The sequence below is a fragment of the Macaca mulatta genome, chromosome 11 (genome assembly GCF_049350105.2).
Source record: "Macaca mulatta isolate MMU2019108-1 chromosome 11, T2T-MMU8v2.0, whole genome shotgun sequence".
Classification (NCBI taxonomy): domain Eukaryota; kingdom Metazoa; phylum Chordata; class Mammalia; order Primates; family Cercopithecidae; genus Macaca; species Macaca mulatta.
This window is the reverse complement of record NC_133416.1, coordinates 124,297,115-124,316,019: the sequence shown is the minus strand read 5'-3', so window position 1 is coordinate 124,316,019 and position 18,905 is coordinate 124,297,115. Positions and strand designations below refer to the sequence as shown.

The 18,905-nt window shown below is 55.2% G+C and overlaps 1 protein-coding gene across 6 annotated transcripts in view; it reads left to right on the top strand.

Moving 5' to 3' along the window:
• The window catches only part of TESC (tescalcin), a 79,290-nt gene that overhangs the window by 45,483 nt on the left and 14,902 nt on the right, over positions 1-18,905 (top strand). For 2 of the 6 annotated variants that reach the window (XR_013400558.1, XR_013400559.1), the window contains exons 4-8: positions 6,004-6,143; positions 8,303-8,364; positions 8,473-8,580; positions 13,692-13,739; positions 16,470-16,697. Coding sequence is in view for 4 of the 6 variants with exons in the window: in XM_077952337.1 (XP_077808463.1) it covers positions 6,004-6,143; positions 8,303-8,364; positions 8,473-8,751 (481 nt within the window). In the remaining 2 variants the exon portion in view is untranslated. 6 annotated transcript variants of the gene reach the window in all.

Sequence of the window (18,905 nt, the reverse complement as noted above, 5' to 3'; positions counted from 1 at the left end):
AAGTGGAGATAATCATAGCACTTGCCTAGCAGGGTTGCTGTGAAGGGGAGTGGGGGGATGTGTGGTGAAGCGCGAGGTTAGCTATTCATATGTTCATCGCCGTGGCTTACAAAGAGGTGTGCACCCTGGCCAGTGTCCCAGAGCTGAGGCACAGGCCAGAGCTCATGCCCCAGTGTCCAGTATTGTTTAAGGTAAAAGACCTGGGTGCGCGGGATGGAGCCTGGAGGTGTCTGGGACTCTGCGGGGGATGAAGGGGTGGGTGTACCCTCCCCATGCTGCTGGAGCCTGTGGCAGCCACACTGAGGCCAGCCAGCCTATTTGCCCCAATGTCCCCACGTCTGCAAAGATGGTTGGGAAGTGGAGGATGGGCAGAAAGAGGAAGGACGGGAACAGGTGTGGTGTGGTGATGAGACCTGGGGCTTCCCTGATGGTTTTGAGCTGTGCAGGGATGAAACGCTCACCCTGGTTCTGCCAGGGATGTGGGACCCTGGGCAAGGTGCTGAGCCTCCCTGAGTCCCACTGGAAACTGGGGGTGCTGCTCACCGGGAGAGGGGTCCTTCAGCTGCCCCTGGAGATGCAGGGGCCTTCCTCTGTGGCCCATGGGGCAAGGCCTGGTGAGACAGTGACCAAGAGTTAAACCGGAAAAGCAGGGAGAGAAGGTTCCAGGCGATGGGAACTGTGTGTGCAAAGGCCCTGTGGCACAGGGAGCTTGGGGAGCTGAGAGGCAGACCTAGCTGGATCACAAGAGAGGCCAGTGTGATGTGGGGAGGGCAGGCTGCATCGGGCAGCCTCTGTGGACCAGCAACAGGGGTCTTCAGGAGCTGAGATGGGGGCGCTGATGGACTTTGAGGTGAGGGTGTTGGGGGAGTGGGTGAGCCAGGTTTGCACTTTGCAGAGGTCGCTGTTGCTGCTGGTTGGTTGTAGGGTGGGAATGGGAGGTGGAGGCCAGGGAGGAGTGAATCGTGGTCCCGGGCTTGGGTCAGGGCTGCCCTGAGGATCTGGGGCACAGGGGGCAGCTCTGAGCCACCTGGGAGATTATAGATGAGGAGGAAGGGTTGGATCAGGAGTTGGGGTGAGAGACCTGGTACCAAAGGAGTCTTCACGGCCAGTTGCCATGTTTGCCAAAGAGGAGGGGCCTGTGGAGCTTAAGTGACTGTGAAGTGTGTGAAGTTGCACAGTCGGTGGCAAAGACAGAGTGGAATCCGGTGCACCATCTCCCTTTAAATCCTGGCTCTCAGAGAAAGGACTCAGAGGTGGGCGGTGCGTCTTAGGCCAGTCCCCAAATGAGCCAAAGTAGGCGTCAGGGTGGGAGGCGTGGCCCCTGACGGGACCTAGAGTTGGAGGCACTGACAGGAAGATGGTATAGGAGACCAGAGCCCAGGGGCCGCCTGTGTATGCGTGTGTGTGTTTGTGCACATGCGCACGCGAGAGGGAGCATGTGTCCACGTGTAGGAGTGTGTGTCTGTGCGAGGCTTGTTTTCAGAAGGCTTGGGTGCAACTCTGGCCAGTTGTAAAGTTGGAAGAGGGAACTTCTGGGGTGGATGAGAGGTGGATTTCACAAGGGCATATGTTTGTCCAAACACAAGTCCTGTGCATTTTAGTGTATGCTCTTATTCCTTAAAGAAAAACTTGACCCAAGGTCACTTGGCTGTCAGCTGTCACTTGTAGGAACTGGGATTCCAACTCGGGTCTGTCGGCCTCACGATCCTGGACAGACCCAGGAGTTGTGTTTTGGGCTCTTGAGGTGGAATTCGCGTACCTGCCAGGCTGTTCTCCATCAACAGCCGCGCTCCAGGAGACAGGGTGTGGGGAAAGGGCCAGGGCGGACACCTCTCTGGTTTTCAGAAGACGAGAGGGTGCACTGGGCATGCTGCTGCCAGACGTAGGGACAGGCAGATGGAGGCAGTAGCCTCCTCCTCCTTTGAGGGTCTGATTTAGGACAGAGTCGTGGAAGGACTGGCACAGGCGCCAGTGGCGCTCCCTGAAGGTAGGGGACAGGGACCTCAGTCACTGGGGAATATGGAGTGTTCAGAAGGTGGATGTTGAAACAAGTGGCCACATCTCACATCTCAGGGGGACTCCAGGTGGGACAGGCCTGTGGGGACCCTGAGGAGGGAGCTAGGCAGAAAGGGGCAGTGAGGTCTGCGCTGGTGCGGGTGGCTGAGACCACCCTGCAGGCCTGGAAGTCCAGGTGGGACTGGGGATTACCAGGAGGACGGGGGAGGCCCCAGGAGGGTGCTGAGCAGGGGAGTGACAGGCTCCGATTTGCATTTTGCAAAGCTCATTCCGGCTGCACTTGGAGTGCACGGGAAGGTGGGGGCTGGGCCAGGCAGCTGCAGGGGCCAGGAGAGAAAAGGAAGGTTCCCAGGGGACTGACTAGAGGTGTGAACCTGGGGATGGGTTGGGTGTGGGGATGTGGGGGCCACCAGGAGACTCCGGGTCTGGAGCTGAGAGCAGCTGTCATTGTGCCTGCCTGATGGAGCTGCCACGGAAAGATGGCCAGGGATCTAGGCCGAGCCAGAAGCGGAGGGTGGTGGCCAGGTATGGGGCGGTGAGAGCCTCCCCTATGGGTCCCCAGACCTCAGCCTCCAGCTGCTCTTTAGAGATACCTGGTGTGGAGAAAGGGAGGTGCCAGTGACTAAGGCTGGCCCAGAAGTCACCGAGGGAGGGGATGATTTTAAGAAGGGTTTCCTCTGGCCTGCACCCAGAACACTTCGTGGGCTACAGCTGGGAGCCTGTAACTGTTGGAAAAGGGCTTCACGTCATATCCTGTAAATGCTGAGAAGAAGCTGGAGGAGGATTTCAGAGGAGATGCTGGAAACAGGATTTTCCTTTCAAGAAATACCAGCCTCAGCCTTTGTTCCTAAGACTTTTTGGGAACAGGTCTTGGGAAAGGGGTATTGTGACCCCATCCCCACCTCCAGGGGCACTCCATTCCTTACAGGAGAATTAGAAAGTTAAGGTGGCATCTTTGCAAAAGGAGAGAAGATGGTCTGCCCTCATGCTGGGCCACAGATTTAGATGTAGCCCCTGTTTTCTGTCCACTGATCTTCATCCTGGTGCTCATTTTAGAAATGGGAGCAGAGCGCTGGGTATGGTGGCACGTGCCTGTAATCCCAGCAGCTGAGGAGGCTGAGGCAGTAGGATTGCATATGGCCAGGGTTCAAGACCAGTCTGGGCAATATAGTGAGATTGCATCTCTAAAAAAAAAAAAAAAAAAAAAAAAAAAAACCTTTTATTTAGAAAATGGAGTGGAGAGCAGGTGGGGCTGGTTCCAGGTGCTCTGTCTGGGTTTCCTTGGCGCTGGCTCTCATTGCCTTTGGAGACCATAATGTTGGTCTCTGCAGACCTCTGGCAGCACTCGGAGGGGAAGGGACCCTCCTTCCTTGAATTGGGTCCTGAGGCTGAAGCAGAGCAGGTCTCAACCGTCCCAGAGAAGGACACACACCCTGCCTTCCCCAGGGGTCTGTCACATTTTCGCCCGTGCTAATCTTAATCCCTCTTGCTGCAGCCTAAACCACTTGAGAAGGACGTGTGAGCCAGTCGCTGTGGGAAGGGCTTTCAGAGCAGCCTGATAAGTCCGGGGGCTATTTTTATGCTCTGTAAATTTGGTCTGTGCCGCCCACAGCGAGAACTTCAAGGTTATTAAAGCGTGTGGCAGGAGCAGTTGGGAGCTTCATCCGATAAAAGAAAGAAGGGAGACCTGTGAAAACACATAAAGATGGGCCTTCCTGAGGGAAGGACGGATCTCATCCCGCAGATGGGCAGTTTCTGCCTTCTCTCATCCAGACTTGGGACCCCACCTCTCCCTGGAAAATCTGGAAGAGAAAAATAAAAAGAAAGGGAGTTCCCGGGCCACTCAGAGGCTGTCGTATGGGTGTCAGTGTATTTGCTGGGTGCTGAAAAGGAGTAGTAGATGAACCTCTAAAGAGAGAATTGCAGTGGAGGTGCAGTCATGCCCTGGGTGGAACCCAAGTGACATCCAAGCACTAACCACTAACTGTTAGCCACCCCGGGCCAGCTAGGTACTGCCCCTTCCGAAGGGCCACAGTGAGGGGCTGTGGCAGAACCTTGAGCTTGCCAGCTGTATGACAGCCTCCCTAGCGGCCTCGGGCGCTCACGGTCGCAGTCCGTTAGTGATAAGGTTTGAGGACAGTGAGTCAGGAGCTCGGGTTTGGAGTCGTCTCCAGACTGTTTGTTTTGTTTTGTTTGAGACAAGATCTCAAACTTAGTCACCCAGGCTGGAGTGCAGTGGCGTGATCTTGGCTCACTGCAGCCTTGGCCTCCTGGGCTCCAACAATCCTCCCACCTCAGCTCCCCAAGTAGCTGGGACTACAGGTGCACACCACCGCACCCAGCTAATTTTTTTGTATTTTTTTGTAGAGACAGGGTTTCTCCCTGTTGCCCAGGGTGGTCTTGAACTCCAGAGCTCAAGCAATTGGCCTGCCTCAACCTCCCAAAGTGCAGGGGTTACAGGCGTGAGCCATTGCGCCTGGCCTCCAAGCTATTTTCTTAGCAACTGCCAAGACTCGAGCTGGACCACACATTTCTGAGCCCCTCATCTGGGTGTCAGGCACTGTGCCCGGCATGGGGCATGAACTCCCTGTGTCCCCGTCCCCTGGAACACCAGCCCTTTCTTACCTCCTCCAAAAAGCACATTGATACGGCCAGCCTCAAATCTGCCCTAACTTACCACAAAACTTTCAGTCATTGGCAAACTTTGTATTTGGGTATAAACAGATTACTTAGTGATGCTTGCAGTCAATCACCATCCTAAAATTTTGAACTAGTGAGAGCGAGCAAAGGTTGGCAAACTTTTTCTGTAAAAAGACAAGGAGTAAATATTTTAGGCTTTGCGGGCCACGCAGTCTCTCTTGCATCTACTCAACTCTGCAGACAAGCATAAATGAATGGGCATGACTGTGTGCCAATAAAATTTTATTTATGGACACTCACATTTGAATTTCATGTAATTTTCACTCGTCATGAAATACTATTCTTTTGACTTTTTTTTTTTTTTTTTTGGCAAGCATTTTTTCAACTATTTAAAAATGTGAAAACCGGCCAGGCACATGGCTGTCACATATAGTCCCAGCACTTTGGGAGGCCAAGACAGGAGGATTGCTTGAGCCCAGGAGTTTGAGGCTGCCATGAGCTATGATCACACCACCAAACTCCAGCCTGGGCAATGGAGTGAGACCCTGACTCTGACAAAATTAAGATAAAAATGTGAAAAGTCTTTTTTTTTTTTTTTTTTTTTTGAGACAGGGTCTCCCTCTGTCACCCAAGCTGGAGTGCAGTGGTGTGATCTCGGCTCACTGCAACCTCCACCTCCCAAGTTCAAGCCATTCTCCTGCCTCAGCCTCCCGCATAGCTGGGGCTACAGGTGCACACCACCACGCCCGGCTAATTTTTGTATTTTCAGTAGAGGCGTGGTGTCACCATGTTGGCCAGGCTGGTCTCGAACTCCTGACATCAGGTGATCTGCCCACCCCGGCCTCCCAGAGTGCTGGGATTAGAGGCGTGAACCACCACGCCTGGCCCAGAAAGTCTTCTTTGTTCATGGGCTGTATGAAAATAGATGACAGGCCAGATTGGGCCCGTGGGCGGTTTGCCAACCCCTGAGCTAAAGGAAAGGATCGGGAGAGGTATTTGGTGAGTTACTGGATTGCTTGGTTTCCTCATAAATGCTCGCCTGTGTGCACCATCACACACCCACGCTTCCCTCTGTCCCCGCCTGAATCAACAGTCATGCAGTGGTCTGTCTCTCTTCCACCTCCCTGATGGGGGAGCTCCATGAGGGCGAGGCAGGGACTGAGCTTTCAGCTTCTGGAGCCCCCAGCCCCTCCACGAAGCAGGTTTCTGGGGCACAGACTCAAGGCGAGAGTAGCCATCGTGGGTCTAGTTTGTGCCCTGAGAGCAGAGTTTTCGGAGCTAATGGTAGCAAGAGGACAAGATCCGGTTCTTCATTTATTTCCAAAACCCTCCTTGTTGCTCCCGTAGGAACCTGCGCAAGGGATCCAGTGGCCTGGCTGATGAGATCAATTTCGAGGACTTCCTGACCATCATGTCCTACTTCCGGCCCATCGACACCACCATGGACGAGGAACAGGTGGAGCTGTCCCGGAAGGAGAAGCTGAGATGTGCGTGCCACTGAGTCCCCTTGCTCACGCCTGGCCTGGGGTGCAGCCTCCCCTAAGTCCTCAGAACACAAGGCACCCCTGCAGCAGGAGGCTGGGTGTGCATTGGCTTGGAGGCTTGGAGGGCTTGGGGACACCAGCCCTTGTCCCTGTGAGGCTGGCATTGCTGTCTCCCGTTCCCGGCGCCCTCATCCTAAACATTCCTCAGCAGCTTGCGGCGTCCTGGGACTAGAAGGGGGTTGTGCGGTGGCTGTGAAGCAAGGCCCTTGATGCAAAGACCTGGGTTCCAATGTGGCCCCTCTCACCTACCAGCCATGTGACCTTGAACCTTGACCCAGAACGTGGGTATGCTGATTATGTGTGGTTCTGAGGGCTGGGCAAGATCACACAGTCAGCCTTTGGCACACAAGAAGTGCCCCCTATAGTCAGTTTCCTCCTCTCCCTCCTCCGTGGGCTGTGCTATTGCTGGGTTCCTGAGACCAGCCCCACTATGTTCTGGCTCCCGAGTGGGTTCAGTTGTGGTCCCAGCTGGTCAGCCGCACAGGTCCCAGGCAGTGGCCCGAGTCACATCTTCTTTTCCTGTGGCCTTTCCCATGACTCTTGACATCCCTCTGTGCCCCGCCCCAGGTCAACCTCCTCATCAAGAAAATGTAAACATGGGACTTGACTATATTTAGCACTGGAATGTGTACGTGGGGCTGGTGGGAACCGCCCCGGGGGGGGGGATCCCTGGTGTGAGCCTAGCTTCCTGTCTGCTCCAAGGGGCGAGGAACAGGACGGACTCAGGTCCAAATCCCTGGTTTCCTGTCCCTTAGTGGTGTGGCCGTGGGCAAACGCCTTAACTTCCGTGAGCTTTGACAGTCTGTCTGGGAGGCAGGGCTCAGGCATCCCTGGCCTCTTGGGGTTGGGTGAGAGGGAGATTGAGAGGTTTTTGAAGCGCTTTGCACACCTGGGCATCTGGTCAGTGTTCAATAAATGCCCGCTGGGCTCAGTGGCGCATGCCTGTAATCCCAGCACTTTAGGAGGCTGAGTGGGGAGGATCACTTGAAGCCGGGAGTTCAGGGCCCAGCCTGGGCAACAGGGAGAAAGACACTCACCTCTACAAAATAAAAAAATTAGCACAGCATAGTGGTGCTGCGTGCCCGTGGTCCCTGGTACTCAGGAGACTGAGGTGGGAGGGTTGTTTGAGCCCAGGAGATGGAGGCTGCAGCGAGCTACAATTGCACCACTACGTTCAGCCTGTGCGACAGAGGGAGACTCCATTTCTGAAAAAAATAATAACAATAACAAATAAATGCTGGCCAGGCATGGTGGCTCACACCTGTAATCACAGCACTTTGGGAGGCTGAGGCAGGTGGATCATTTGAGGTTGGGAGTTTGAGACCAGCCTGGCCAACTGGTGAAACCCTGTCTCTACTAAAAATACAAAAATTACCTGGGCATGGCAGCATGCACCTGTAATCCCAGCTACTTGGGAGGCTGAAGCAGGAGAATCTCTTGAATCCAGGAGGCAGAGGTTGCAGTGAGCCCAGATCGTGCCACTGCACTCCAGCCTGGGTGACAGAGCGAGACTTCATCTTGAAAAAATATAATACATTAGAAAAGAAAATGCCAACACAGGAGACTTGGGAGAGCTCCAGCTCCCAAGGCCGTGCTAGGAACAACAGGGAGAGGCCCCCTCCCGGCCAGCGCCTCCCTGATGCCAGGCCTGGGACCGTCCACATTAGATCAGTCGGGCCCAGATCAGAAGCATTGTGGACCGCGACCTGCCACGGCTGAGACGATGGGGCCTCCTGGGGCTGTGGGAGCAATATTTTGAACTCAACACTGTTGACTTGTGTTAACGGGTAATGCTTACTGTCGTCATGTTCATGCTCATGGGGCCACAGCGCTAGCTCCCAGCCCTCCTAAGGCCATGAGGTAGATGCTGTTGTTATTCCCATTTCACAGATGAGGAAACTGAGGCTCAGAGAAGTTAGGTCACAGGTCCAAGGTCACCCAGTAGGAAGTGGTCAGTCTGGTCCCACAGCTCATGCCTGACCCCTCTGGCTTTGGCATTGAGGTTTGGTTATTGGTGTCTTTTGCTTAGTTTAGTGTAGATTTCGGGGTGGCAGGGGCCAGGCCCCGCCTGACGGAGTCCCCTCTGTCCCCTGCCACCCCAGTTCTGTTCCACATGTACGACTCGGACAGCGACGGCCGCATCACCCTGGAAGAATATCGAAATGTAAAGTATGCTCCTCTGGCCCGCCCTGGGTTCCTGGCACCTCCCTCCCGCCCCCCACGACCCTGATGGAGGCCCAAGGTCACCGTTTGTTTCCGCCCCACCTGGCAGGTGGTCGAGGAGCTGCTGTCAGGAAACCCCCACATCGAGAAGGAGTCCGCTCGCTCCATCGCCGACGGGGCCATGATGGAGGCGGCCAGCGTGTGCATGGGGCAGATGGTGAGCGCCCCTGCAGCCCTCCTGAGACACGCAGTGCCTTTCCTGCTTATGCGCTGTGTTTCTGGAAGGCCTCACGGGGCATGGGGCCTGGTGTATTTTGCCACCTGCTCTACCTGTGGCCTGTGGGGCTCAGAAACCTCTTCCAGCCCTTCCCGTTCCCCAGGAGACTGAAGGTCCCAGTTCCCAGAGAACTGCACAGGCAGGGAAGCGAGCTCGAGGTCCAGGAGCCCCCACCTGCATAGCCCCCCAGCCCCCATCCTGGCCTCAATCAGTGCTCATAGCAGCACTGGGCCCTGGAGCCAGGCCTGGGCAGCACATGGCACAGGCTGGCCCAAATTAGTTTATTAACAAATGACTCAGAGGCGACTTCTGGCCTTGGAGCAGGGGTCAGCAGGGAGCCCTGTTGGGGACTGACAAGAGCCGATGGCGTAGGGTCAGGTGGAGGAGCTGAGGTAGGGGCTGGTGTGTAAATGACATGGAGGAGAGGGGAGCGGCCTTCCCATGTTCATCATTTCCTACATTTTGCCTCATTTTGACTGGTGGGGAAACTGAGGCTCAGAGAGCGTAGAGAATCCTCTAGACCTTGCGATCTTTCCTGTGCTGGGAAGATTTCCTCTTGTAAGGACAGGTGCAGCCCCGCCAGCCCCCAGCCCTGAGGCTCTAAGCCTCGGGACCACTCAGGAAGGCAGGTGACCACCTGGGTGTCGTGTGTTCCCTGAGGGGTTTGGATGGCCCCACTGACGCTGTCAGCCCTTTGCCCCTGTGTGTCTAAAGCGGGTGCGTCTCTAGACACCCTGATGGTTTTGTTCGCCTAGCCCGGAGCAGAGGGGGGTTCATGCTGGATCCTGCTCTCTGTGCCCCAACCCCGTCCTTGAGGGACATGAGGCCACCTGCCTGGGCCTGCTCCCAGAGGCGGGGGCTGTGGTCGGCCGGCTTCCTGGCATGTGTTTTATCTGTCTGCCTCTGGAGCCCGGGGGGAAGCTTCTGGCTTGGGTGAAACCTCTGCACTCAGCAGATTAACCACCACAGGAGACGGCTCGTGACCTTGGTGGGGAGAGCAGGGATCCCCGCCGGTTGTCGGGCCAAATTTCCATTTGATTTAATTACACTCTCCTTCTTCAAATTGCTCCCTGTCCCACTCCAGTTTCAATTGGTGACAGTTTTCTTAATTTGCTGTAGTGAATTTGTTGGCAGCTGCTGATCTGCATAAAACCCCAGCAGCCTGGGAAGCAGCGGCATCTCGGGGCGGAGGCGGGCTCCGGGGTGCACCCGCTGCCCACAAGCCCCCGGGAGGTGGAGGTAGCCCCGGAACCAGGAAGGCGGCTGCCAGGCAGCGGGCTCATCTGCACCTCTTTCTTCACTCATGGGTCCTCCGGGCGCTCTTAAAACTGGGCGCTCTTAAAATCCTTCTGGTGTAAACCTCGGCCCGATAAACCCAGACCAAGTTGTGTACAGGCCTGAGCTGGGGGCAAGGGGCAGCTGCATCGGTTCAATCCCGCCTGGCCTCTGAGGACACTTCCCGTTCTCACCGTGCTACCCGCTGAAAACAAATGATCCATGGTCCCCACTTTAATGGACTTCCAAAGGCAGTTATTGATGGAGGCAGGATCTCTTTTTTTTTTTTTCAAGACCAAGTCTTACTCTGTCACCCAGGCTGGAGTGCAGTAGCACCATCTTGGCTCACTACAACCTCCACCTCCTGAGTTCAAGTGATTCTCCTGCCTCAGCCTCCCGAGTAGCTGGAATTACAGGCATGTGCCATTATGCCTGGCTAACTTTTGTATTTTTAGCAGAGATGGGGTTTCACCATGTTGGCCAGGCTGATCTTGAACTCCTGACCTCAAGTGATCCACCCACCTCAGCCTCCCAAAGTGCTGGGATTCTAGGCGTGAGCCGCTGCGCTGGCCCGTGGGATGTTTTGAGAGTGCTTTCTCGGGAGGTCGCACCCACGGATGCTTGACCGGGGGGGACTGCTTCCCCCACTCCCTGCCCTCCTTCCTTGCGCCAATCACCCCCTTTCCAGCCCCGGACTCTGGCCACGGGGGCCTTTTCTATAATTAGCTCCCCTTGGCCGGCCTGGGAACCTAGGGTGGCCCGGCAGGGAGGGCAGCCACTGTGCCCGTGAGTGGGAAGACAGGGAGGAAGGAGCCCTTAGGGACAGGGCTGGCCCAGGCTAGCCGAGAACTTGTAATTTATTATTTATTTTTTAAGAGACAGGGTCTCGTTCTGTCGCCCAAACTTGAGTGCAGTGTTGTGATCATAGCTCATTACAGCTTCCATCTCCTGGGCTCAAGCCATCCTCCTACCTCAGCCTCTGGAGCAGCTGGGACTACAGATGTACAACACCACACCCAGCTGATTTTTTAAAGTTTTTAAAAAAAGAGATGTATTGCTGAAAAGAGATGTCGTTATGTTGACCAGTCTGGTCTCGAATTCCTGGCCTCCAGGAATCCTCCTGCCTTGGCCTCCCAACGTGTTGGGATGACAGATGTGAACCACTGTGTCTGGCCAAATTTTTTTTTTTTTTTTTTTTTTTTTGAGACAGAGTCTCGCTCTGTTGCCCAGGCTGGGGTGCAGTGGCACTATCTCGGCTCACTGCAAGCTCCACCTCCTGGGTTCACACCGTTCTCCTGCCTCAGCCTCCTGAGTAGCTGAGACTACAGTTGCCCGCCACCATGCCCAGCTAATTTTTTTTTTTTTTTTTTTTTTTTTTTTGAGATGGAGTCTGGCTCTGTCACCCAGGCTGGAGTGCAGTGGCGCGATCTCGGCTCACTGCAAGCTCCGCCTCCCGGGTTTACGCCATTCTCCTGCCTCAGCCTCCCGAGTAGCTGGGACTACAGGTGCCCGCCACCTCGCCCGGCTAGTTTTTTGTATTTTTTAGTAGAGACGGGGTTTCACCATGTTAGCCAGGATGGTCTCGATCTCCTGACCTCGTGATCCGCCCGTCTCGGCCTCCCAAAGTGCTGGGATTACAGGCTTGAGCCACCGCGCCCGGCCAAATTTTTTGTATTTTTAGTAAAGACAGGGTTTCACCGTGTTAGCCAGGATGGTCTCGATCTCCTGACCTCGTGATCCGCCTGCTTCAGCCTCCCAAAGTGCTGGGATTACAGGTGTGAGCCACTGTGCCCGGCCAAAATTTTTTAAGTATAAAGAGGAAACTAAAAGGCCTGCAAAGTCCTGCCAGTAGAAACAGCCCTTAAGGACTTGGAGGCAGCTCGATGCTCCCAGCTGGACAGGCAGCTGCCCTCTGTGCCTCTCATCTGTAATACGAGAGAGAGACCAAAACCCAGCTCAGGGCCTGTTGTGAGATTGGCATCTGTCATTAAATGCTAACAATAGCATTTGGTCACCTGTAATCCCAGCACTTTGGGAGGCCAAAGCAGGTGGATTGCTTGAGGTCAGGAGTTCGAGACCAGCCTGGCTAACATGGTGAAACTCCCATCTCTACTAAAATATTTAAAAATTAGCCACGCATGGTGGTGCATGCCTATAATAATCCCAGCTACTTGGGAGGCTGAGGCAGGAGAATCACTTGAACCTGGGAGGCAGAGGTCGCAGTGAGCCAAGATTGCGCCACTGCACTCCAGCCTGGGCGACAGAGCGAGACTGTCTCAAAAACAAAACAAAACAATAGCATTTGGAAGGCACTTGGGACATACACGCCTGGCGCATAACACGCTTAGTGTGTGCCTCCTGTGTTCTTACACGCACGTACAGAATTTCAGAGAGTCACAGAGAGAGCTTCAAGTCTCGCCTGCTCCCCCACCAGCCCAGGTCCTCTTCCCTAAAAGGACTCCCTCTTGGTGGGTTTTTTTCCTACATATACCAGCATATACATGCATGTCTTTTATTTTTGATTTATGCAAAACATGATTGAACTGATGTGACTTCCTCTTTTCTCCGTATGACCCCATGCACCCACAGGGCAGATGGTGGGGGTCTGGTTATCAGTCTAAGGAAAGGTTTGCACACACAGACCTGCAGACATCTCTCTGCTTGTTGGGTTTTGTTTTTTTGTTCTTTATCTGCTGTATGCATATCTCAGAGCCTTTTCCATAGTGAGACATATAGATCAACCCCTTCTTAACCCATTTTAGCCTGAGGTTGCAGCTTTTAGAATTTCTGCAATCAGACCTTGGTGATGACCTTGAGCAGTAGAATATAAGCAACTCCCACAGCTTAGCGTTCCAGCAATGGAACACTAGGCATAAGTGGTTAATGGTTGCCTCTGCTGGTGGATGGTGGTTAGGCCAGTGCTGGCCTTGCAAATAGGGTGGATGACTGAGATTTATGTCCCTCACCTTCTATTGAAGGGCACCTGGGATATCAGCAGATTTTCGCTGTCACGAAGCGTGCTGCTGGGTGAGGTTTTTGGAGGCTTGTCGGTGGGATCCTGAGAGTATCGGTGAAAGGGGCAGGAGCTCCTGGTGTCATCCCCAGAGCAGGCAGGATGCAGAGTAGATGGAGACCGGCTCTGCCAAACCTGTTCAGCATGGAGAGCCTCCTTGCGGCCACCCTCCAGCCGTGCCTCCCCGGAGGTCCTGGGTTATCACAGTGACTCATGAGGCATGAGGCGTGGGCCTCACAGGCTGGCCCTGTGTTTCGCTGACCTCTCCCCCGAGGTCTGTGAGCTTAGATTAGCCTGGAATCTTCTTATCAGCACAGCACAGCACTGGCATGAGGAGGCCAGCCCTGGGGCGACAGGAGGTATCTTGGTGGCCCAGCTGCTGGGGGGCTGGTGGTGAGGTGGGCTGAGTGGGGAAGGAGAGCCCCTTGCCCCCGTGTCACCCACGCCTCGGATTCTCTCCCTGGGGGGCTGGGGGTGGGGAGGGATGCTGCTCTGAGCCATGCGTTGTCAGGGCCCTGGTGAGCCACGCTCAGCTCCCATCCCACCCTCAAGCCCATGAATGAGGATATTGGAGGTGCAGGGTGACCGGCTGCGTGCTAGAGGCAGATAATCCAGAACGTTCCCCTCTTCTGATTCCTCCCAAACAGCCTCAACCACTTATATTCGGGTGTTGGTGGGGAGGGGAGGCCAGTGGACCGTCCCCCTGAGGAAGCTGTGTGGGGACCCGCACCACTCACTGTCCACCCTGTGCTTCCGTCCCCAGGAGCCTGATCAGGTGTACGAGGGGATCACCTTCGAGGACTTTCTGAAGGTGGGTGGCCTGGGCGTGGGGGCCTTGGGGGACCCTTGAAGACCTCGTGTGGTCCATGTCAGGAGGGGACATGGCTCTTTACCTGCAGTGGCAAGGGACAGGCTTCCTGGGTGACCGACATCAGTAGGAAGGGGTCAACTTGGGTGTGGCCTTTAAAGCAATTTAAACTGGTTTTTCTTATTTTTTATGGAAAAGGTAATATTCACACACAGTCAAAACAACGTAAGCAGTACAAAAGGGTATACAGTGTAAACCAAATTCTCTCTCACCTGGGGTCCCACTGCCCCTCTCAGAGGTAACCCCTGTTGTAGGCTGGGCCTGGTGGCTCACGCCTGTAATCCCAGCAGTTTGGGAGGCTGAGGTGGGCAGAGCACCTGAGGTCAGGAGTTCAAGACTAGCCTGACCAACATGGTGTAACTCCATCTCTACTAAAAATACAAAACCTAGCCAGGCGTGGTGGTGGGCGCCTGTAGTCCCAGCTAGTCGGGAGGCTGAGGCACGAGGATCGCTTGAAACCAGGAGGTGGAGGTTGCAGTGAGCTGAGATCGCTCCACTGTGCTCCAGCCTGGGTGATGGAGTGAGACCCCGTCTCAAAAAAAAAAAAAAAAAAAAGCCCCATTGTAGTTGGAACAGGGATTCTGGGAACTTTCCGTGTCTGTAGAAACAGTGTTTCTCAGAAGCTCAGATTGGAGCCGACTGCACATGCTGTGCCTGGGCCTTCCTCGCTGTGTCCTAAGATGTCACTTTCATAAAGCGGCCGCCCACTCTGCCTCCTCCCTGATGGCCTCTGCAGCCTCTGCTGGTGGCGGTGGTTAGGCCAGTGCTGGCCTCGCAAGTCAAGAGCTGCTTCTGGCTGTTTAGATAATCAGATGCCCTGTGGCAGGGAGGGGACCCCTGCCCCATCCCCCTCCCCGCACTTGGGCCCTGGGCATCACAACAGTGTTCCCAATGCTTTTGAGGGGCTTGAGGAAGACAAGGAAGTCAGGGGAGCAGGAGACCAAGAGGGAGAGAGGATTAGGGAAGGAAGAATCACGGCTTCTGGCCAAGGAGCCCAGAGCAGGACTGGGGGACTGGGCCCTCAGGATCACAGCGCCATGGAGCCAAGGCTGAGCCTGGCAGCCAATGGTTAGACCCGGCAGGAGAGAGGAGAGGCAGGCAACAGGGCCTGGCTGTGATAAAAGGCTGAAAGGAGACTGCGGAGGTCGGTAGGCCCCCAGGACTGCCGTGCACATGGCCCCCCCGGGGCTGGCAGGGCGGACAGACTGGCAAAAGGCAGAATTTGCACTTGTGCTGCAGACTCACTCTGGCTTCTGCTGGGGACCCGGTCACCTGAGCAGGTGATGCCCGCCAGAGCAAGACAACAGGACGAAGAGCTAGAAGGTGGAGGAGGGAGGGAGGGTTGGGGAGGAAGTACAACGGCTTCAGACTGAGTAGAATGAATTTCTTTGCCTCTGAAACCAACTTCCTTGCCCTAAAGGCTGGCCTCTGCCAGGCCCCTAGTGCCCCCCAGCCTGTCCCTGTATCCCTGAGGGGTCTTTTGGGACCAGCCGGCCCTTCCCATTCCCTGGTTCCTTCCATTGCCCTTGGCGACCATGTTGCCACCTGGCACTTAGCAGAAACCACTGTGAGTGGTCATGTGTGTTACCCTGGGAACGCCTCATGCACCCAGCAAGGATAGGGCTGCTCGACTGGAACCAGAGCTGTCTGCACACCCCATGACACCCAGAACAGCCTCAGGAAAGCAGGAAGTACCGGGGGGCTGCGGCCAGAAATGTCCCAAGGCCTCCCTGTCCCCTGGGTGCCCACGGGGCTCTGACTTTCCCCCGTTACCAGCCTCGTGGCTGTCCCCGGAGATGCTGAGAGTGACAGAGAGTTTGAAGTTCTTACATAAGCGGGAGGCAGTGAGAAGTCACCCCGCCCACCACATCCCTCCATTCCTGTTCGCACCCCCCATCCTACCATCTGTGGCCCCCGTGGGCCCTGACTTGCTAAGGCGCTGGCGGGCATGGCCTTGGGAGCACTGGGGTACATACATAGCCTTGTAGTGTGAAGGTCTGCTCCAGGGCCCTGGCCAGGCTGGACTGTAGTGACAGTACCAGCACCAGGAATGGGGCCACGATGCGATCTTTGGGTAGAAATGACCTTTTTGGGCTTGAGTTTGTCTTTCTAGAATGCACGTGTTCCCTTATCCCAGGGAGGTTGTAAAGACCACACTGGAGATCCTTAAATTGATGATGGTGGCCTAGCGAAGCCTTGTGACTGCACAGCCCCTAACAGTTTACAAAACACATCCATGATGAGGATGGGTCCTTTAGAGCCCCCGACATTCTGTGAAGTGGGCGGCACAGGTTGGGGGTCCCGCATTGTCATGGAAAGGGGACTTAATGGGGTTATATAATTTGCATGAAAATCGCAGAACCTGAAGTGGTGGGTGAGATTCAAATGACTTGGAGCTAAGAGCTTGGATTCAGTACTTAATAATAACTTGCTGTGACAATCTCAGAGAGAATCCAAATGTCAGAGCCAAATTAACCAGCAAAAAAGACAGATGGAAGTTTTTCGTCCTTGCTTAGCTCCTAGCCTTGAAACACAGCCCTCGGGCTTTCACCTGCCCGGAACATCACCGTTGGTGGCAGGAGAGGGTAGGTGGGGAAGGACCGAGGACCGGGGCCTGGTCAGGTGTGAGGTGGCGGTGGGAATGTGCCCTTAATGCTGGTCCATACCTTCCAGATCTGGCAGGGGATTGACATTGAGACCAAGATGCACGTCCGCTTCCTTAACATGGAAACCATGGCCCTCTGCCACTGACCCGCCGCCACCTTCGCAGAGAAACCGCACTTTGCAATGGGGCCGCCTCCCCGCGTAGCTGGAGCAGCCCAGGCCCGGCGGACAGCCTCATCCTGCAGCACCGGTACACAGCCAAGGCTCGTCCGCACACGTTGTGTCTTGTAGGGTATGGTATGTGGGACTTTGCTGTTTTTATCTCCAATAAAAAAAAAAAAAAAAAGGTTTGTTAATTAACGTGGCCTCTGTCAGTTCCTCACATCCATTAAAGTGGCCTGGTCACTTGGTAGCATGAGACTGACTATGAGGAATAAGCAACGACAAAATTATTTTATTTTATTTATTTTGGAGACGGGGGCTCCGCCTGTCACCTAGGCTGGAGTGCAGGCGGGATTGCGGCTCGTTGCAGCTCTGACCTCCTGGGCTCAAGCAGTCTTCCTGCCTCAGGCTTCCGAGGAGCTGCGGCTACAGGCACGCACCACCACGCCCGGCTAGTTTTTACATTTTTTGTAACGACAGGGTCTTCGTGTGTTGCCCAGGCTGGTCTCTTACGACTGGGCTCAAGCGATCCTCCCGCCTCTGTTTCCCAAAGTGCTAGGATTACAGGCGTGAGCCACCACACCCAGCCCAAATACTATTGAAAGGGTGGTTTGGCAGAAGGCTTGTTCTCTTTTGTTTATTTTGGGTAAAGTATCTGCTGTTCTTCCTATGTAAGTCCTGGGAACCCCTCCGCCTTCTCCATCCTAGGGAGTAAAATAAGGAGAAGCAGCTCCTGCCCTGTGTGGGCGTCTGAGGTGGCCAGGACTCAGGCGGCGGGGCGGCCTCACCGCCACAGCCACATCTGTTTACTGGTGGGGAAAACATCTGGAGCCCCGGGCCTGTGCCTGCTGCGGGGATGCACCTGAGCCCGCTGTGTTGGTCAGTGGGCGTGGGGAGTCAGGGCCTGGCTGGCTGACCCGGGACCCCCAGCTCCTCACGGTGGTGGTAAGGGGGTGTGGTCTGCCAGCCACGGCCGTGCCCCTGGCTCTTTCTGGCAGTCCCGGGCCAGTTGCAGGGCCCTGCAGCGCTCCAGGAAGCAGCGGCGGTGGAAGCTGGGTAGGTGAGGATCCCTGACAACTTCAGTTATCACCTTTCGATGTGGGGACTGGCTAGAGCTGGGGGCAGGGAAACAAAGGTTGTTGGTCGCGGTGGCCTGGAGTCAGCAGAGGACTGCACCTGTGGGACGTGGAGAGCTGTGTCCTGGAGGCGCTGGGACAGCCCGCTGAGTGTGACTTCCCCATCTCCCTGTGTGGGCTGCCAGCTCATGAATGTGGCATTGAGGACCCTGGGTGACGCGTTCCCATTGCTGTGCAAGGTGGGCCAGCCTTTGCTTTCCAGGCCTCTTTCTGGTGCTGAAGTTCACGAAACGCCCGGTTCCTTTAGTGACCCTCCCTGGGTGGTGTCATTCTAGCCTTCCAAGAGAGTTCTCTTGATAACTGGCAATGGGTATTATTTGCATTCTTGGCGTTTTCATTCATCGTTTTCATATGAAGCGTGCTTTATCTTTACTACAAGCCCACACCTTGCAGTTCAGAATTTAAAAGGTTTGAAAAGGCAGGCCACGGAGTCTGCCCCCCACCCCCATCCCCCCACCCCCAGGCTTCCCTTCTCAGAGGCAGATGTGTTAGCGCCTGCCGTAGGGTCCTTCCAGAGCCATTGCATGCACGTGGAGGCGGCAGGCGGCGTTCTTAGTTCACTCCACTTTTTGTAAATGGTGATGTCTGCAGGGCGTCAGCGTCCGCCCCATGAGGTTCCAGGTGGAAACTTGTGAACAGAGGAAGTGAGCCCAGGCGCCTCTGCTTTTTTGCCCCCCACCGCACCCCCAGCATGCCCCTTCTTTTTATTTTATTTTATATTTTATTTATTTTACTATTTGAGACAGGGTCTCACTCTGTTGCCCAGGGTTGCAGTGGAGTGGCGCAATCTCAGCTCACTTCAACCTCCATCTCCCAGACTCAAGCAATCTCCTACCTCAGCCTCCCAGGTAGCTGAGACTACAGGTACCCACCACCACGCCCCGCTAATTTTTGTATTTTTGGTAGAGACAGGGTCTCCCCATGTTTCCCAGGCTACTTTTGAACTCCTGAGCTCATGCAATCCACCCACCTCTGCCTCCCAAAGCGCTGGTAGTGCCCAGCCCTACCCTCTACATTAAAGGCTCAGGGAGTTCACTCGGTACAGCCCGTCATAAGCGCAGCCCCCGGACGCTGTTCTAGGAGACGGTGACTTGTGCTTAAGGCTGCAAATGCACGGAGCCCAGATGGTGCTGGGAGGCCCCATCTCCACTCTAGCATTGAGCCTGGTGTGGTCTCAGTGGGGACCCTAGGCCGGGGAGTGGCAGCA